Below are 19,589 nucleotides of genomic sequence, written 5' to 3'. Positions count from 1 at the left end.
TATATTAAAAAACCAGTTTATTTATTTATGAGCTTTGATGTGAGAAAAATCCACGATGGGGCCATTGTGGAGTGCCTAGTAGTGGATTTTTGTCATGATAATACACTCGTAGTAGCTCATCCATACAGGATCGAGCTGCTAGATCACAGTTACAAGCAGCTGGGTGTGCTTGAATTGGAAGACAGAATTATGGCCATGAACCATATAAGACCTCCAGGCCTTCAACACGACTGGCTACTGGTCTTAACACAGAACAATCAACTAGTAGTAATTGCATGGAACGACGGATTTATTCTGTTGCAGGAATTTCACATTGAATCGGTTACCAACACCATTGAAGTCCATCCATTTATTCGGGTTGATGACTTGGGCAGATACATTCTCATATATTCCAATGAGGGATATATGGTTGTATTGGAGCTTCATCCGTCGAAAACCGAGCTGTTCCGGCTGGCATTGCAAAATGAGCCTCCTAGCCAGGTGAAGAAAAGACCAGACGCTGCCAAACTACAGGTGAACCGGATATTTGAAAAACCACAAGTAATCTACATTGGGCACGGAGTTGTGCACAGCGCAGTTTTTCTGAAGACCCGACTTTTAACGGCGGACAAAGAGGGCACTGTATTTGCTATAGTGGTCAGAAATGCCAATTTGAAGTATTCCGTGAATTATTACGGAATAGGCCAAGAAATTAGTCTGATAAAGCGATTACCGCAGATGAACTCGGCCCCGAGCCTGGCGATACCGCTGTCACTTGGAGCGCTGCTTGTAATTTGCGAAGACATGCATTACGTTTTTCCAGCACCCGCTGTTCGCAGTATTTCTTCATCCGTGGCTACGGCCACCAGACAATATGCTACGAAGGAGCTTTTTTCTGGAGTTGACGGAAAAATGGCCAAGCTTTTGTCATGGTGCTTTGATGGACGATTTTACTGGCTCAGCAGTGAGCAGGGTGACATTTATCAGATGGAAATAGAGTTGGCCTCGGAATCGCTTGAAGCTGCAGAAAGTCACTTGGACCTTTCTATAGCAGAAAGATTACGAACCGGAAACTCTCGGCCCATCGAATTAGAGGTCAGTAAATGGAACATAGAAAGGAAACAGCAGGTAGACTTGCTTCATAAGATGGTTAACAGAGCCAATCGTGTGATAGGTTGCAACCATTTTGGGCTCTTAGTTGAGCTTGATAGAAATACACAATTGTTCAAACAAGTTAGACAGGCGGACAATCTTCCGGTAACTGCCATGAAAGGGAAATACTATGCGCACGGAACTTATCTAACTTCAAAGGTGGTGCTTGATGACTGGAAGAATTTGACAGGATTGGTGAAGGAAATAGTGGAAGCCAATGAAATCGTGGTCTTGGTAGTCGAAGAACACGAAGTCGACTTAGAGGTTGAAGAGATCAAAAGAACTGATCGTTTGGAGGTTTACAAAGCTGGCGAGAAGATAGGTGAGCACTGGTTTGACGCCGGAATAGTAGTGCGTAAAGTCTTGCCTGTGCCTGATCTCCTGTGTCGGTTTGAAGAAAAAAGCAAAATCAGCAACGAGGAGCGATATCTTTTGCAGACCAAACTAAGCAAATGTTTTATCGTACTTGTCAACGATGAAGAGGATCAGTCTGGACTGTTACTTATGAGATTTGTGGACGACGAGTGGAAACAGGAAGGCCATGCCGTGGTGAACAAGCTGTTTGACAGCATCATACAGGTAGAAGACTACAGCTTGTTACTAATTGGGTCGCATTCGCTGGTGTGGACCAGCGTTTACGGCGGTCCTAGTTTCTGGTTCGAAAATGAGGAAAGCGACTCAACTATCCCGGTTCTGTACTTTTCCGAGTGGAAAAAGCTCGAAAATGGCGACCTGGTAGTAGGAGACGCATTTTCAGGGTTGTATCTGTTCAGAATCGACCGAAACGAGCGCAAAGTATCAGCTGTCCAGATTCTGAAGAACGTCATGGTCAGCGATTTCGCCTTTTTCAAGCAGGATCTGGTTGTCGGGGACCTCATGGGCAACATGTTCATCATTGGTCTACAGGGAGAACCGAAAATGGTGTATCAGTCTTATCTGGGCCACGGAGCTATAACGTGTGTGGAAGCTCTGGATGAGCTGGTCAGAGTTGGAACCAGCGAGGGCATTCTCACTATTCAGCCAGGATCTGAAAAATCCTCGAGGCTTCCACTTAAACTGTCCAGCCTGCCGCAGCCCGAATTAAACGAAAATCTTGTACTAGAAATTAATAATTAATCAGGCATTTTAGATTTAATTTATTATTTTTTTTTTGTTCGCGAGGCAACAAAGTCGACAGGAAAGAGTAATATGAGCACAACAACCAAGCAGTATGGTGTGACAGCGCCAATATCCACGGCGGGACCAACTGCTAAGGAAAATGAACTGAACGACGCCATGATCGAGGAGCTCAGAAACCAAAATTCGTTCGAAAGCGAGAGCGAGACTCAGAAACGGCGAGAAGTGTTGGCCACGCTGCAAAAGCTCACAGAGGAGTTTGTCTACACCGTTTCACGCCGCAAGAATATGAGTGAGGGAATGGCTCGTGATGCGGGAGGAAAGATCTTTACATTTGGCTCGTACAGACTGGGTGTTTATGGACCGGGCTCGGATATCGATACCCTTGTTGTTGTTCCCAAACATGTGACGAGAGACGACTTCTTTACTGTTTTCGAGGAACTGCTAAGAAAACGCCCAGAGCTGAACAAGATCCAGCCCGTCCCCGATGCTTTCATGCCCATTATCAAAACCGTGTTCGATGGTGTCGATATCGATCTTATCTGCGGCCGTTTGGATATTCCACAAGTCTCGCTCGATCTCACATTGGAGGATAACAACCTGCTTAGAAACATTGACGATAGAGATCTAAGAGCACTGAACGGTACCAGAGTGACGGATCAAATACTCCAGCTTGTTCCTCAGAAAATGGTTTTCCGTCACGCTCTACGAACGATCAAACTTTGGGCCCAACGAAGGGCCATCTACGCAAACATGTTTGGATTTCCGGGAGGTGTGGCCTGGGCGATGCTGGTTGCTCGTATTTGCCAGTTGTACCCTAACGCCGTGGGAGCAGTCATTGTGTCTAAGTTTTTCCAGATCTACTTGCAGTGGAAGTGGCCACAGCCCGTGCTTTTGAAGCCGATCGAGGACGGTCCATTACCGGTCAGAATCTGGAACCCTAAACTGTATGGACAAGATAGACTTCATAGAATGCCGGTCATCACCCCTGCATATCCTTCCATGTGTGCTACACACAACATCACCGCTTCTACACAGAAAATAATTCTCAAGGAGATGCAACGTGGTTTGGAGATAATGAATGATATCCAATTCGGCAAGCGAACGTGGAAGGATCTTTTTGCCAAACACGACTTCTTCTTTGCATACAAATTCTATCTAACTGTGATCACTGCCACCAGAGACTCCTACGAGGCCCATTTGAAATGGAGTGGTATGGTGGAGTCCAAGCTCCGACTTTTGGTGCAGAAGCTGGAGGTTGTCAACGGAATTGTGCTGGCACATCCTTATGTGAAGCCGTTCTCGGCATCTTACATCTGCGACACTGAAGAGCAGGTGTTCAAAATTCGGGAGCTCTACGGATCTCTGGACGGGGAAAAATACGCAAAGGAACACCTGAAAAAGGTGGATATTGATGATGACACGGATATGGTGAAGCTGGAGGAAGAAGTGAAGAAAGAGGGCAAGCACCTGGTGCATCTTTTGAAGCTGTACATTGGTCTTGAGCTGGATTTGAAGGGCCGCGACAAAAAAATGGATATCCAGGTTCCGTGCTCTGACTTTGACTCGATTTGCAGAAATTGGGTCAATTTCGACAAAGACGTGTACTCCCTGAGCATCAGGCACGTCAAGTTATACGACCTGCCCGACGATGTGTACTCAGAGGACGAACAGCGTCCGGTCAAGAAAGAGAGCAAGAAACGGAAAGGCGACAAGAATGGGGTTAGCACGAAGAAGCTGAAGAGCGGAGACGAGGCAAAGGTCAGTGCAACACTAAGCGCGGGCAGCAGTGCCAGCAGCGCTGCTAAGCCTCTTGAGGAGCCCGCTACTGCTTAGGTAAATATACATCTTGTAGAAAATCGAATTACCTGCAACATGAAACTGTGTCGTAGTTGCGTCTGTCAAAGATGGTTTGGGTATATATTTCTGGAGGGTAAGGCTTTCGCGGAATTTATTTAAGCCAGGAATAAGTTTGAAGTTAGACCCTTTTTTTTTGTTTCAAGCCAATTGAGTCAAGATGCCTTCTTTCACCTCCAAGCTTCTTGGTAAGTACCGGTGGCTCAGAATTGGGCCACATGACATTTCAAGGCTAACATCCAGGCAAATCCGGTTCAGACAAGGACAAGCATCAGGAGAAGAACGTTTCCGATGACATTGAGGATATCGATGAAGTGGATGATCAGGGTCAGTCAATTTTGATGGGAATTATCTCGCAATTGCGGCCTGGCTCCGACCTGTCTCGAATCACGCTTCCGACCTTTATTCTGGAGAGAAAGAGCATGCTGGAGCGGATAACCAACCAATTGCAACAGCCGGACATACTTTTGGCCGCACATTCCGCGACCGACCCGGTTGAGCGGTTTGTCACTGTAGTGAAGTGGTACATGTCCTGTTGGCACATTGCTCCGAAAGCGGTTAAAAAGCCATTGAACCCGATCCTGGGAGAGTACTTTACGTGTTACTGGGACCTTCCGAACGGGTCTCAGGCATACTACGTTGCTGAGCAAACATCTCACCACCCCCCAAAATCCTCCTATTTCTACATTATTCCAGATCATAACATCAGAGTCGACGGAATGGTTGTTCCGAAGTCCAAGTTTTTAGGCAACTCCACCGCAGCAATCATGGAGGGTGTGACCAAGCTCTCCTTTTTGGACATCGTCGACGAAGAAACCGGCGAATGCGAGTTCTATACAATGACACAGCCAAACATGTATGCCAGAGGTATTCTATTTGGAACTCTGAAGTTTGAGCTCGGAGACCACTTGATATTGCAATGTCCTAGAAACAATTTAATTGCGGACATTGAATTCAAAACCAAAGGATTCATTTCCGGTTCCTACAACGTGATTGAGGGACAGATCAAGAATACCAAGACAGGTGAGGTGCTGTACGAATTGAGTGGAAAGTGGTCGGAAGAGATGTATATTAAAGATACCAAGACCGGCAAGAAATCGGTCTTTTTCGATTGCCAGCACAGCACTCCTTTGAAGCCAAAGGTGAGAGATATTTCTGAGCAAGGGGCTTACGAAAGTCGCAGGTTGTGGAAGAAGGTGACTGACGCTCTGGCGCAACGCGACCATCACACCGCTACAGACGAGAAATTCAAGATTGAAGAGGAACAAAGAGTCCAGCAGAAAAAACGTGAAGAAGAGGGCGTGGATTTCCATCCCAAGCTGTTCAAACAAATGCCTGTTGCCGAGACCGCTCGCCAGGGCAACGAAAACTTGGAGTATGTGATCTATAAAGACAAGGTGCTGAATAAAGACCTCAAAGCTCACAACCCAGAAGATTTGCGGAGACATATCTTCGAAATTGCGCCGTTCCTTCCGGGCCAGCAATTCAACCCAGAGTTTGAGATTCCAGCTTACAAGAAGTCCTAGATAGACTATCCGCTTTAATGGACTATATACGATTTTCTCGAATTGCGAGCGGCCCCATATCTTATGTACAACTGTTTTCTAATGAGCATTCCTTCGAATTTTTGTTTCAATAGCGCCTCGTTATCCAGCGGAATGGGTTTATTCTTGCTCACAAGCTGTCGCGAGCTGACGTCAATCAAGTAGCCTCCCGCCCGTTCAAATTCCTCATACTCCTGCTTATACTGGGAGCAAATATCCAAGCCCAAATGAAGCCCAAGTTGCAGCTTCACGTAATATAAAGAGTAGCTCGCAGTACTGATCTGCTCACCCCAGAGTCCAATTTCTTCATATATTCGCATCAGCTCTTGTTCTTCAAAGTATTGTGGTGTACCTCTCAGTTCACCGCCTAGCCTCTTGAGCTCCCAAAGGAAATAATCGCTCTTTCCAATTAAAATCTCGAGCAAAGCCAACCACATTGAAAAATCGCCAAAATGTGACTTACAATAGTCCCATATCCTTTCATACAATATCCGCAGAAGGCCTTTGCATCGGCAACTCGCCAGAAGAACACGCAGGAATGAACACGCATAGTAATTACGTGGATGAGAGGCAACAGAGAGGAGAATTAAGTCAACCATTTCGTTCAAAGACGAGGAATCAAGCGTCTCGAGTTTTGCAACCGACAACTTTCTGAAATAAAACCATAGGTTTGCTGACTTATTGGTTTTTGCCAAATTGCAGCTTAAAAGCGTGCTCAGACAGTTGTAATGATAGTCAGCTGCGGAAGGATCATTCAATATCATTTTGTTGAGGGCGCTTTCATTGAGTAAAATGGCACGATGGTCCTCTGGAGTCGTGATTAAAACACCGATTGATGCATAATATAATTTCCAGTCATCAGTATCCTCCTCTGCATCAAGAACTTGCTTGCAATCCTTGAATACATTGATTAATGTTTTCTTGGAAACAAGTATCTCCAAAATACCCGTTTTTGCATCCTCAAATGTTGCAATTGGGCCTTCACTGAAAAACTCCGGATGAAATTCTTCACCAGAAACCTGTAAACGTTTTTTACAGCTGTGCTTCCCAAGAATATCAATCAACTGAATAGCTAAATCCAAACCATTTTGCATCAAATTAGTACAATATTCAATATTTTTATATTAATGTAGAGTTCTATGCCAAATTGATTACGTCATCACTACTCGTCCATCTCCGAAGGTTTCAACAAACCGCCGACAAGACGGGCTTTTTCTTTTTCTTGCCTGTTCTTCTCCAACAGCTCTTGCTCTCTGTCGTCAGCAAACAAGTAATCGGTTGGGTCTCCACCAAACTCCTTGATTTGCACCAGGAAGTCTCTAAGTGTTCCTCTGAACTTGTTTTGTTGGTTGTATGAGGAGAAAAGAGCCTGCAAGAAGTTGTTGACCTGCTCCTGGTTCAGTTGAGGGAATACGCTTATCAGCATGTTGGCGATGTACTCCTTGAGGTAGAGAGAGTTGGGAGTACCCTCTGGAGCAGCATCCTTCTGATAAATTGGCTCTGTGATCTTGTTTTCCAACACCAGCTCGAGAAGCTTAGCCAACAGTTGTGACTGCAGTCTGAAGCCTGCCTTGTGATCCGAGTCCGTCAGCACATAGAAGATATCGCTGAGAATAGGGAAATAGAAATTTTTGTAAAATCCAATAGCAAAAGCGTTAGATCCCAAATCCTCAATATTCTTCAAGAGCTCGACACAGAGAGTCAGACCGGTGTTCTCGACATCTCTGTTGTTGTGCTTGAAGGCCCACAATATAGCGTCAATAAAGGACTGGAAGGACTCAGGTGGGAATTGAACCAAGGCGTTGAAACCTTTGAGATCAATCTCACGAAGCAGCTTGTAGAATTCAACTCTGTGCTCAGGATACTCCGTGAAGTCCTTGTTGATCATATTCAGAGTGACCTCGAAAACATTGGCGAGAATAAGAACAATTTCGTCAGGAATCAGCTCTCCGACCTTTTCGACAAGCGTGGACAAACAGTTCAAAACCTCTGCGTCTCTGGCATCTGGAACGTTAGTCTTGTAATCTTGCAGAACCGCCGATAGCAGGTTTGGAACCAAATCACGAACGACTTCCTCTGGATTGTCAGCTTTGGAGATATATGTTTCGATCAAAATCAGAATCTCCTTTTTGATCGTTCTCCAACCTCTCACCTTTGGCGTTTTGGTGGCAATTAAACCGTCATTCGCAACGGCGTCAGAGATCAACCCGCTGACGGCATTGTAAAGAGACAACATGTCAACATAGATAAGACCCAGTTGAGTGTAGAAGCCAGGGCCCAATGGCGTGCAAACTGCAACATTTGTTTTGATGATGTTAGCGATAATTTTCACAATATCTGAGTTTGAAAGGAGCTGTGGATCATCACCAGCTTGTTGGACAACAGCCCTCCAGGCGACATTTGGCAGATGCATAAGATCGGAGAGCAACTTGTTTCTGATTTGTGTAGAGTTCTGAGCGGAAATTATGGTAGCACAAGCTTCGTAGAAAGTATGCACTTGTTGAGGCTGAAGATCAGATGTGGTTTCCTGGATGTTACGAATGATCTCGTCGATGAATGGCCCCGTCTCTCCCTGCTGTTGAACGACGAAGTGTCTCTTACACTTTTGGGTGATCTTGATAAACGTATCACAAGCCATATCCTGGACACCCTCGTGAGTTTCATGCATAAACTCAAAGAGTTTGTTGACAACAGTCTTCAGGAACTTCCAATGTGCTTTCAAAAATCTTGGGTACTGACCAACAATATACATGATGTTAGAAGCAACAACAGCTTTGTTATCTTTGCCTCTCTTCATTTCGGTCAGCGAAAGCAAATCCTTGATAACGGTGACCAGGAATCGCTTTTCGCGTTCTTCGTCCATGGATCCGGAAATAGATCCAATGGCCCAACACAGGGTATTGATGTTATGCCACGACCATTCTGAACCATCAATCTGACTTGCAAGCTTGGCAGACATGATTGCCTCGGTATCATTTATATCCAGATGTGTCAAGTACACTAAGACCTCCCTCATCGACTTGTAGAGTTGAATCGTGTCACTTTCCTTGACGAACTCTCTCACGATTTCTCCCTCATCATTTTCCACAACCAAAACTTCTTCAGGTCTAACCATGTTTTCAATCATGACGACTCTCAACTTCGACAGAATGTCACTATAGATATTCTTTCTGAGATTGTAATTCCTGAGTATTTCTGGATTCAAAGCACCACCTCTAGTATTATACTGTAACTGCATCAAAGGTGATGCGTCCTGTAACGGGAGTGTTTGAATCTCTTGATAAAGGCCGGAGACAAGCTTAGACCAGTAATCAAGACAGGTTTTGAACAATTCTCTTTCCTCAATCCGCGAGAGTCCAACTAGGTATTGATGGGCAGCGAGCAACAACTCCCTAAGGTTGGTATTCTGTTCCAGTGGTTCTAAGTGATTCGAAAGAAACGTGACCAGATACATTGCCAAATCTTGCAAAAACTCCTGATCGGCGGAATTTGCGTACTTGTATGTGTTTTTAAGATCTATGTCGATAGGAATGATCTTGAGCAAATTTTCCGTTGTGAGAGCAAACATAGTCACGAATTTATCGTCGTATTGGTGAGCAATGAGCTGAGAGACTTCGGTTAAGCATTTGAGAGTGATGGATCTGAACTCCTCGACAGGCAAGAACTTGGTAGAGAGTAAGTTGAGCAGGTCGGTTTCGAAAATGTATCCCAGTGGAATCCATGGAATGTATCTGAGCAGAGACTTCAGCGTGGCTACTATCAATGAGGGTTTAGAGGCTTTGTCGAGGACTTCGAAGCACAATTTGAAAATTTCTGAAAACTCGTCGCACATTCTCGTTTTGAGAGACTTGGCTTTCGCCTGGGTCATTTGCTCAGCAGAGAAGTCAAAGATCTCCTCCGACAGCAATTTGAGAATCACCATGTTGTTCTCACACACGTTGAATCCAGCACGGCTCGACTGCACGATCTCCGGAATGAAGTTGGGCCAGTTGGCAGGCCAGTCTTGCTTGATGATCTGGACCAGCGTCAAATCGCTCTTCTGAATCAGAGCTTTCTGGGAAACAAACTGCGCGTCGTCGTCGCACATCACAATGATCATGCTGGCAATAAAGTTACGGATCCCCAGTCGTTGCTCCTCAGGAAGGGCTTTCCATTTGGTCTTGATCAAATTATCCAGTATCGATAACGCGATATATTTGGCCTGGGGATCAGACGAATACTGAAGAATCTGATCTGCGCGAGTCCAAGCGTCCGGATGGTTCTGAAATTTGGTGAGAACTTCTTGTGCCTGTTTCTGAGTCTCACCCGATCCATTGTAGAACGCGTCCACGACGGAATCAAGCAGCTTGATGTCCAATTCCTTACTGAAATCCAGAATCGTCTCCATTTTCACAGCAACTACCTTGTTGAAGTACGATCAACGTGAAGAGCAGGATTTATTTGAAATAGACTTTATTTGTTGTTGTTATTTACAAGGGCAAATTCTTATTCGTTGGAGTAGCCTGGTGCACGGATGCTAAAAAAAATATATTTTAGTCCAAATATTCCATCTCCATCTCTCCAACTCTGACTCTCTCCGCTTCTAGTATCTCGGCAATCTCTTTTTTGCTTAGATCTCGCATCATATCAAGATCGAAAGCCAGCCGATTCGTCTGCTCGATCCTGAGCTGCTCCTGAAGAGCCAATGCTGCTGCTTTGAGGTCATATCCATTTGGCGACACACTCGGACGCGTCTTGCCGACCTTGTTCTTGGTGTACATCTTTTTCCGCGCCACACACTCAAGAAGATACTGGATATCGTTTGTGGGGGTTTTTGTGAATGACCGGTAAAAATGGCCGTCGGGACTCAGCAGATTCCATATATAGAGGAGATAATCTGCCGCAATGATTGGGTCCACGGTCGTATTATCGACAGTCCGCAAAAGTGCATGTGTCAGCATAGCCTTGGAGTTTGCTACTGTGGGCATCAACACTCCCGGCGTGTCGTAGACGTAGATCAACGGGTCTTCTGAGATTTTGATCATCTCAGACGTAACGCGCGTGGTTCCTCCCCCACGCTCGACCTTGGCCACGTCCTTCTTCTTTCCTTGGTCAATGGCAAGTTTGTGGCGCAGTTTGTTCACCAAAGTCGACTTACCCACATTTGGCATGCCTGCAACTATAACTTTCATTCCTAGAGGCGGCGGTGGGTGCATCAAATTGTATTTCTCAAGTATCATATTGGCAACTTTGGCTGTGTGGTTGTATCTCTTCTTGTCAAAGAAACTCCAACTCTCGTTTCTGACATTCCATTGCTTGATGATCCTTTGGTTAATTAAGGATTGCTCGGCTTTCGTGTAGAGAACGATCTTTTGCTTTCCTTTGAATATTCGGTCGAGGAGAAAATTCGTGGTTGTGATGGGAGCGCGCGCATCTCGCAGTTCGATCACGAGATCAATTTCTGGGGCCAGTCTCCTCATTCTTTTGAGCGCCGTTACCTGGTGGCCCTGAAAGTCGGTCAGGGGGACATTATAATCTGGAAATCGAACACGAGGCTTGAAATCAGGGATCTTCTCAATTTTCCTGCCCGAGACCTGCTGATAGAACTTCTGGATCTCTCTGACCGCCCTGGCAATGGCAGACATGTATGTACCAAGTATTTCAAAAAAATCCAAAAAAATCCAAAAAAATCCAAAAAATATCAAAAAATATCCAAAAAATATCAAAAAAAAAAAAAAAAAAAAATATAAATAAATAAAATAATCATGCCTCTGATTGTGTTTGCAGGCTACCCTTCGTGCGGCAAGACTACGTGGGCAGTCAAGCTGAAAGATCAGCTGGAGGAAAAGATTGCTAGCCTGGAAAAAGGAGAGCCCGGGGCGAATCTTAAGGTGGTTCTGCACAACGACCAGAATCTAGGAATTCAGCATGACGCATACACCGACTCCACCAAAGAGAAGGCCGCGCGCTCGGCTCAGATCTCTGCGGTGAAAAGAGACATCTCGAAGTCCACCATAGTCATTTTGGACTCAATGGCTTACATTAAAGGTTTTAGATACCAACTGCACTGCGAAAGCAAAGCGTTGAGCACGCCGCACTGTGTGATCCAAGTAATAACGCCCTTGGAGAAGTGTCTGGAATGGAACAGAAATAGAAAAGAAGGAGAAAGATGGGACGAGAAGGTGATGGAAGAGCTCGTGCTGCGGTATGAGGAGCCAGATGGTCAGAACAAATGGGATTCTCCGCTGATCCCTATTGGCTATGACGACCCAGAGCTACCGTTTGACGACATATGGGCTGCAATTGCGCTGAAAAAAGGTCCTCGGCCGAACCAGTCCACGGTAACGAAACCAGCGATAGAAATCAACTTTCTCCAAGAACTAGACCGGGTGACTGCGCGGGTGGTCCAAGAGGTGGTCCAGTACCAGGAGATGAACGGAATCGGGGGAGTTGTGCGGGTGAATGTTGAAGGCGGAGAGTGCGTGGTGGAGATGCCCACGCGCGAAGTCTCGATCGCACAGCTGCAACGGTTCAGAAGAGCCTACGTGGGGCTAAACAGAATGAGAAACGTGGGGGTCGACAGAATCGGCGTGCTTTTTGGCGAGTACCTTACCAGAGCAATGAACCAGTGAGGCGGCTAACTTAGTTATTCTATTCGATTATCTTATATAGTTTCAGCTCAGGATAAAGTCGAACTTGGCGATCACGTCGTCTGTTACGTTTTTCTTGGAGTCTGGGTCCAGCGAGAACACAGTAATGGCAGAGGCACAATTCTTGATGATTTCAAACTCAGCAGGCAGCGAGCAGTCACCGGCAGAACACACGTCAAGCGCGTTGTCATACAAAGAAAGTTCCTCCACAAGATTGGTCTCCTCGTTGACTCCTGCACCGTAGACGAAAAAGCCCTGGCCTGTTTGTCTGGAGTGATAGAAGACTGGGTCCAAACAGTCAGAGCCAACGTCGGAACCGGCTTTTGGAAAATTGACGTTCAGCCCGGTGGAAAGAGGGAACAGTCTTTCGTTGTCACCCTGCTTCTCAAACAATGCGTCAAGTAGCTCGACAGACTTCCTGGAGTAGATGTTGGCAGAATGGTTTGGATCGTCGTCGAGATTGTCCTTGAAAAACGAATTGTTGGAATTTGCTCCGGAGAGCGCAATGGCAGAATACCCGCGTTCTGTGGCGTAGTAGGCGGCGCCAATGGTTCCCGAAAGAACAAAGTCTCTTTCTCCCAGGTTGGTTCCTTCGTTCGGACCACCAAGAACAACGTCGACGGTCATGTTGTTGAAATAGGTGGGAAGAATGTAGTCCAGAGCCACCGCCACGCAAGCTGCAGGGGTGCCGTTGTAGTACCACACGTTCAGATCGTCCTCCTCGTGGCCCCACGAAGGAGAGCCCGCTGGCGGGTAGCCGAACTCAGCGTCCGTCTCGAGTGTGTTAGAGGCTGCAAGCTGGAACTTTCCACCGTTACCGGACATCTGCACAGCAGGTGCCACCATGACGACATTATGACCAGCGGCCTTGAGGTCTCTGTAGAAAGCTCTGATATTAGTGGCAGCCCAACCGTCGTCGTTGGTCAGGAGAATGTTCTTCGCAGAGATAGCAACCAGGGAGGTTGCGATGGCGAGTAGAGAACTGAATTTCATTGATAACTGTGCTCGAACAGTGCGTGGGGAATTTGTTGGTTATAAACCATTTGTTGCAACGCATTCACGGGGGGCATGGGGGGCGAAAACAAAGCGGGATATGTTTGCGGCACTGCGGCGCCGCTGTTCTACCAGGAGGGAATGTAGATTAATTTGGCGTCGTTATGGGCAACAGCACCCAATTTGTTCAAGACTTCGACGCATTAGGAAGTTGCGCAACACATGGGCTCATGAAAGACATTAATTAGACGCAGCAGGAGCTCTCTGTAGCTCAATGGGTGAATGTATTCACACAATTCACTCGTTTAAATCTCGGCGCCCGGGTCGCCCGTGGATCTTGCGAGTAGAACACAGCGTCAAATGCCCCAACCTTTGGCGCCCCGGCGCCTTCCGCTAAAGTGGCGGCCAATTGGCTTGGAGGACGAGGAAAAAATTGTTTGCCTCCGCGCGGCTACGACGCACGTGCCTGGGAGCCAACGCCATCACTTCCCAAACGAGTGCACCAAGAAAAAAAAAATCCCGGTACCAAGGACTCCACCACGTTTATGCAATTTCGGGTAAACAGCGTGCAGCTTTAAGTTGGAGGCAAACTAACTTCTGCAGGGCCCCGAATCGCTTTATAAACCCTCGAGATCTCGTAATTGCCTCGTGTCACAAATGCAATTCACTTCTCTGTTCGTCCTTGCAACATCTCTGGTTGCAGCTTCCGCCCAAAACATCCTTCTGACCAACGACGATGGATGGGCCGCTACCAACATCAGGGCCCTTTACAGAGATCTCAAAGCTTCTGGACACAATGTTGTCATGGTAGCTCCTGCTAGACAGTACTCCGGAAACGGAGGCAGATTCATCACTCCGACAACTTCGACCCTCACAGCCGCAGCAGTCTTCGATTATCCGCCAGCCGGATCGCCAGCGTGGGGTCACGAGGAGGACGATTTGAACGTGTGGTATTTCGACGGGTCGCCGGCCGCGTGCGTCGCCCTCGGACTGGACTATGTGGTTCCTAAGTACTTCGACAATATGACCATTGACATCGTTTTAGGCGGTCCTAATGAGGGCAACAACCTCGGAGAAAGAGACTATGTTCTTTCAGGAACCATTGGCGCCGCCTACTATGCCACAGAAAGAGGCTATCCGGCCATTGCGTTCTCCGGAGCAAACTCCAACAATTCGTTTTTCAAGGACAACCTGGACGAGGACCCGGACCACGCCCCTAACATTTACTCCAAGTACGCCATCGAGGTGGTCGAAACTCTGGCAAAAAGCCAGGGCGACGGGGACCGTCTGCTGCCGGAATCGTACGCGCTGAACGTCAACTTCCCTGCCGCAGGCTCCGACATCAACGCCTCGTGCAGAGAACTCACATTCAGACACACGCGATTCACCGGTTCTAAGAGTCTCGCGTACAAGGTGGAGTACGACGACACGGCAGAAAACATGAAGCAGACGACGCTGGCTACTTCCGCAGTGCAAAACTGTGCTGCCGGCGACTGCGAGCTGCCAGACGAGTTCACCATCATCAACAACGGCAACTGCGAGGGCACAATCTCCGTGTTCACAATCGATTTCGACGCGAGCGAGCAGCTCACCGAGCAGACGCTTTCGTTGTTTGAGTCTGTGCTGGGAAAATAGAAAAATTAAATCAATAAAATAATCAAGGCTATCGATTAGGTAATTTGCGTTATATTTTGTTTCATCACCGGACAATATATCAGCAATTTAATTTAGTGCCCCTGATAGTGCCGGTTATCTGTCGCGTGGTTCCTCATGACTCCGCAGAAAGACACTACCGAACATCCTGGGCTCAGACACGCGCTCCAGTACAGCCCGCAACCAGGACGGACCCGCCCCGCCAGTATGACGGCCACGAAGCCGTCAGTACAACAAAAACGCCATAATTCCCAGAGCTACCTCAACCAGGGCATATCCACCAAGCGCGGAGCGTACTCCACGGCCACCACCAAGCCCCAGTCGCGGGCCAAGGGCACCAAAACCCCGACTCCCACCGTCGTGACCGTTGACGTGCCTGGGTCTCCCAGAAGCAAGGCGATCGGCAAGCTGATCGAGCCGGACGTGAGCATCGAGAACTCCAGCGAGCTCAACGAGGTTCCGGCCACCAAGGAGAGCAATGCGCACTCGAACTCGCCCGAATCGTTGCCTGAGAAGGCTTTGCAGAACCGCAGACCTAGCACGGACACAGTGCTGTCGCAGCCGCCCGTGGCGTTGCAGTTGCAGCCGCACCGGGCCATCACGGAAGAGGAGCACATCCTGGCGGCCAACCTCCAGGAAACCTACAAGGCGATTCTGCGGCTCGAGGTGGAGACCCAGCAGGGCTGTGCCGAGGTGAACGAACGCTTGATCGAAAATGACGCCAGCACCGAAATTACGCCGCAGCTGTGGCACGTGTACAAGAACATCGTCCAGCTGCTCGATCACTACTACGACTTCCTACTGTATGCACTTTCGCCCACGTCTGCGCGGGCTGGCAAGCCGCTGGTGACCAACTACCGGATTTTGCGCCGAATGTGGGTCTACGGCGTGGTTTCGTTTCTCGAGGTGCTCAAGAACGTGGCGGCGATTTTTGTCGACCACGAGGTGTGTGGGTGTTTCATCGCGTACGCCTTCAACATCATCAGCTGTCTCACAGACTCGCAGCTTGGCGTCGAAGGCTGGTGGGCCGAGAAACTCGGCGACTTGTCGCGGATGGCCATTGCGCTGTATCCGGCGCGTTACATGGACTGGAAGATCTCGTCTGTGTACTGGTACCAGCTGGCGATGCGCACGCAGTTCGGCCACGGCAAAATATACTACCACATGTGCACCGTCGAAAACGACAACTTGGAAGCTCTTGTGGACATCGGGAAGAGCGTCACGTGCCGCGACCCATTTGTGCCGACATTGCAATATTTACGGCTAATTGTGGACAACGTGTGCGCGCAGCGCAGCATTCTGACGTCTGTGGAGATGGCGATGATCGATTTCGTGAAGATCCACAAGATCTTGCTGATGCCCAACTACAGCACGAACCTGGAGATGACCAACCTTGTTTCGCACTACTCCTCGCATTTCGGGCTTGACAGCTCTAGCATTGACTACTTCCAACTCAGAGGCGACCTGCGGTCGGCTCTTTCGACCGAAAAGCTTAATTTCTGGTTCCAGAAAGGAGCCAACTTTGCATTGTGCAACATAAATCACCTGATCGGGTTTGGCGACTGCCGCAACCCGTTTGCCAAGTTATTTGAACTTCCTGAGGCTCTCAAGCAGCGCAAGGACAAGAAAGACAAGCGCAGAAAGTCCAAGACGGACCAGACAGAGGACCTCGCCAAGACGCTCGACTCCGAGGCCATCTACAACTCCACGGCCGACGAGCAGGACGAATCGTCCTGGTTCACGCTGCTGGACTTTGTCAACAAGGGCGTGATCGAGCTCAGCATGAAGATGCTGAAAAAGTACGTCATGGGCCCGCTTCCGTCGTCCACGCCGCACGTGATCGTATGGCTCTACTTCATCGTGGCCGTTGGCAAGGCCACCCGCAAATATCCGGCCTCGCGGCCGCTGTTCACGTACTTTGTGGCCCGCTACATCCCGTGGATGCAGCTCGTTCCGTACCTGAACGACGTGGCTTTTCTGGTGGCCATGTCGGGCGCCGTGCGGAAAGAAATGCCTGACCATGCCGCAGATTTCCAGGAAGGCCGTTTGCAGAACGTTTTGGACTATTTTTCAGAAAACGAAACGCTCTGGGAGGCGTGGAAGTGTTGGGGGTCTGTGTGGTTCGACCAGGTCGCTCTCAAGGGCGACTATCAGTCGGTCGCCGAGACTGGTGTTGTTGGCGACATTTTTGACATTCCAACGGCCGGCATTAGATACGACGCGCAACAGGACGTGCACCGGTTTTTGCGCGTGTACTCTCTGGCGTCGTTCATTGCTTCCAGCTTCCCAGAATTTGGCCTCGTTCTTGCCGGCTCTGTTTTCAAATACAGAGTGAACTCTGACGTGTCGCGGTATGAGCAGAGCAACACGAGCGTGGGATATTTCTGCCAGGACCCACGACTCAAGAGTCTGGCGGAGCCGTTGAACACCAAGATCTGCGTGCAACCAGGCGAAGAGGTTATGGAGCTGCCGGTGTCGTCATTGCCGAGCTGGGACTTCAACTCGCCCGGGTTCATGTCGGAATACATCCACAAACAGGACCTGGGCTCTGTTTCCGGGTCTGCGTCGGAATACAGCTCTTTTATGGGCGTGGACGAGCTAGACGAAGACTACGAGGACTCCTCGGGTGAGGACGCCTCGGACAGGAACACTGCTCCGTACGTGCCGGCGGCGGTGGCCGTGGCGGGCAATTTGGGCGAGAAAATGGACACGGAGGTGACAATGATCTCGCTGGACACCAATACGTGGCTCAAGCACTGCGGCAAGGTGTACAAGTGCGTTCGGTCGGAGCTGTTCCGTCTGGCGATCCCGCTGACGGTTTTCCAGGAACTGCGCTCGCTTAGACGGTCAGCAGACAATTCTGTGGCCGATTCGGCCACCAGGGCGGTGATTATCGTGCGGCAGCTGTTTACAGACAAGCAGATCACTCCGATCAGGGCAGACGGCACAGTGGCCTCGTCGCTGAACGAGACGCTGGAATTCGAGCAGAACCAGAACTGGCGCAACCACACAGACGACATAATCATCAAGGCCGTCAAGCTGAGCGACGACAGCAGCAAGAGCGTTCTACAGGGCGAGGGCGCTGCAATCAACGGCGGCGCGCGACTACTGGACAGGCTCGAGGCGAGCGTGTTCCGCTACCACATCCTGGTGACTGACGACCGCAACATGGCAATCCGCAGCAAGGCGATCGGTCTGACGACGTTTTCCAGCGCGTGGCTTTTTGATCAGCTGAATAAGATAGCCGATGGCCGCTGTACAGATTAAATAAATAAAATAAAAAAATAAAACGCGGGCTGCAGTTTTATCTCGTTTTCCAAATAGGGAATTGGCGATTTTCTTATCTCTCTATCGCATTTTCGGAGCACTATAAATATTCGTGATTATTGCCTTTGCGCTCAGACTACTCCCCATGACCGTCACCATTCAATCCCCATATCCCACGCCTCAGAAAGAGCTCGGCCACGCCGTCAACTATATCTCCGGCAACCACGACTACGACGTTCCGCAGGAGACACTTGACCTCGAGGTTGCTGCGTTGCGCAAGAGATTGGAGTCCAAGCCGACTTTCGACCCAAACCTCAAGTTTGACCCGGCCAAACACTTTGTTTTCAAGCCAGAGTACTACAAAACCACACAGCAGTTCACCCTCGACGACCTGAACATCAAGAAAACCAGAGTCAAGCCCGTCACGGACTTTGCAGCCGCGTTCCCGTTCCCACTGATCTCGCAGGAGGCCGTGGACATGCTACTGTGGGAGGCTCTCCAGCCAGAAGTTTTGCGCGACTACGCCAGAGTCCCCAACTTGTCCAAGGGCGCCAACAGACTGGACTTCCACATCGGCGGCCACTGCTCTAAAAAAGCACCATTTTCCAACGCGCTGTTCACGTCGCCAGAGCTGTGCAAAATCCTCGAAGGCTTTACCAGAACAAAGATTGAGCCCGTGTACAACGCCGAGTACGGCCACCTCAACGTGTCGCTGGCTAGTCTCAAGCCAGAGGACGCGGCACAATTTGAGGCTTCCAGAGAGGAGCAGCTGAAAATGTACGAGGCGCAGACCAAGGCGGGCGGCAACGAAGTGCCTTCGACGCTCGGGCTGCACTACGACTCGTCTGCGTTTGCGCTGGTCATCATGCTGGACTTTGGCGACTCGGCTATCGGCGGCGAAACGGGCATCATCACCGGCGACAACCAGATGGTGCGTGTGCCAGACCCCAAGGTCGGCTGGGCCACGCTGATCCAGGGCATGGTGCTGCGCCACGTCGCCACAAAGCCCGTCACCAACTCCAACAGAATCACCTCTGTGGGCGGGTTCTGTCTGGCCGGTCCAGAACACCTCGACAACAACCTGCTCACCAGCACCAAGCCGTCGGTGTTGCCGCGCGCGCTGTACAATGAATTTTACCGCGACTGGTGCGAGTTCCGTCTCAACAATCTCCAGAGACACATCGGCTACTACAAGGAACAGCTGATGAAGGAATTCGACTCGGGCAAGACGTTTGACCAGCTCGCATTTGCGAAAAAATGCCAGGAGATGGAACGGTACCTGAGAAAGTCCTGGGACGAGATGGAGGCCGTGTACAACCCGCCATATCCGCCAGCGCAATTTAACACACCGTACGAGGAGCTGCCCGATTACGAGGAGTAGTTTGTAATTATATATCGA

At 49.0% G+C, this 19,589-nt stretch overlaps 11 protein-coding genes across 11 annotated transcripts; 7 read left to right on the top strand and 4 right to left on the bottom strand.

The window, feature by feature from the left end:
• Positions 1–27: 27 nt before the first annotated feature.
• HPODL_04876 (uncharacterized protein) lies at positions 28–2,247 on the top strand (the record flags this gene model as incomplete). The annotated part of the gene is made up of 1 exon (XM_014081227.1): positions 28–2,247. The coding sequence occupies one exon, from the start codon at positions 28–30 to the stop codon at positions 2,245–2,247; it is 2,220 nt and encodes a 739-aa protein (XP_013936702.1).
• A 72-nt stretch (positions 2,248–2,319) lies between these two features.
• HPODL_04875 (Poly(A) polymerase PAPa) lies at positions 2,320–4,083 on the top strand (the record flags this gene model as incomplete). Its single annotated transcript, XM_014081226.1, has 1 exon — positions 2,320–4,083. One exon carries the CDS (start codon positions 2,320–2,322, stop codon positions 4,081–4,083), a length of 1,764 nt encoding a protein of 587 aa, XP_013936701.1.
• Positions 4,084–4,264: 181 nt separating this feature from the next.
• On the top strand, positions 4,265–5,630 carry HPODL_04874 (Oxysterol-binding protein; the record flags this gene model as incomplete). The annotated part of the gene is made up of 2 exons (XM_014081225.1): positions 4,265–4,292; positions 4,348–5,630. The coding sequence occupies 2 exons, from the start codon at positions 4,265–4,267 to the stop codon at positions 5,628–5,630; spliced, it is 1,311 nt and encodes a 436-aa protein (XP_013936700.1).
• A 14-nt stretch (positions 5,631–5,644) lies between these two features.
• HPODL_04873 (uncharacterized protein) lies at positions 5,645–6,742 on the bottom strand (the record flags this gene model as incomplete). Its single annotated transcript, XM_014081224.1, has 1 exon — positions 5,645–6,742. The coding sequence occupies one exon, from the start codon at positions 6,740–6,742 to the stop codon at positions 5,645–5,647; it is 1,098 nt and encodes a 365-aa protein (XP_013936699.1).
• Positions 6,743–6,810: 68 nt separating this feature from the next.
• Positions 6,811–10,035, bottom strand: HPODL_04872 (Exportin-1; the record flags this gene model as incomplete). The annotated part of the gene is made up of 1 exon (XM_014081223.1): positions 6,811–10,035. One exon carries the CDS (start codon positions 10,033–10,035, stop codon positions 6,811–6,813), a length of 3,225 nt encoding a protein of 1,074 aa, XP_013936698.1.
• Positions 10,036–10,180: 145 nt separating this feature from the next.
• Positions 10,181–11,272, bottom strand: HPODL_04871 (putative mitochondrial GTPase; the record flags this gene model as incomplete). The annotated part of the gene is made up of 1 exon (XM_014081222.1): positions 10,181–11,272. The coding sequence occupies one exon, from the start codon at positions 11,270–11,272 to the stop codon at positions 10,181–10,183; it is 1,092 nt and encodes a 363-aa protein (XP_013936697.1).
• A 120-nt stretch (positions 11,273–11,392) lies between these two features.
• On the top strand, positions 11,393–12,259 carry HPODL_04870 (Protein kti12; the record flags this gene model as incomplete). Its single annotated transcript, XM_014081221.1, has 1 exon — positions 11,393–12,259. One exon carries the CDS (start codon positions 11,393–11,395, stop codon positions 12,257–12,259), a length of 867 nt encoding a protein of 288 aa, XP_013936696.1.
• Positions 12,260–12,301: 42 nt separating this feature from the next.
• Positions 12,302–13,270, bottom strand: HPODL_04869 (5'-nucleotidase; the record flags this gene model as incomplete). The annotated part of the gene is made up of 1 exon (XM_014081220.1): positions 12,302–13,270. One exon carries the CDS (start codon positions 13,268–13,270, stop codon positions 12,302–12,304), a length of 969 nt encoding a protein of 322 aa, XP_013936695.1.
• A 657-nt stretch (positions 13,271–13,927) lies between these two features.
• HPODL_04868 (5'-nucleotidase) lies at positions 13,928–14,905 on the top strand (the record flags this gene model as incomplete). The annotated part of the gene is made up of 1 exon (XM_014081219.1): positions 13,928–14,905. One exon carries the CDS (start codon positions 13,928–13,930, stop codon positions 14,903–14,905), a length of 978 nt encoding a protein of 325 aa, XP_013936694.1.
• Positions 14,906–15,130: 225 nt separating this feature from the next.
• On the top strand, positions 15,131–18,190 carry HPODL_04867 (uncharacterized protein; the record flags this gene model as incomplete). The annotated part of the gene is made up of 1 exon (XM_014081218.1): positions 15,131–18,190. One exon carries the CDS (start codon positions 15,131–15,133, stop codon positions 18,188–18,190), a length of 3,060 nt encoding a protein of 1,019 aa, XP_013936693.1.
• A 145-nt stretch (positions 18,191–18,335) lies between these two features.
• On the top strand, positions 18,336–19,571 carry HPODL_04866 (uncharacterized protein; the record flags this gene model as incomplete). Its single annotated transcript, XM_014081217.1, has 1 exon — positions 18,336–19,571. The coding sequence occupies one exon, from the start codon at positions 18,336–18,338 to the stop codon at positions 19,569–19,571; it is 1,236 nt and encodes a 411-aa protein (XP_013936692.1).
• Positions 19,572–19,589: the final 18 nt, after the last annotated feature.

This window comes from Ogataea parapolymorpha, chromosome II (genome assembly GCF_000187245.1).
Source record: "Ogataea parapolymorpha DL-1 chromosome II, whole genome shotgun sequence".
NCBI classification, from domain to species: domain Eukaryota; kingdom Fungi; phylum Ascomycota; class Pichiomycetes; order Pichiales; family Pichiaceae; genus Ogataea; species Ogataea parapolymorpha.
This window is presented reverse-complemented; position numbering and strand designations above follow the sequence as displayed.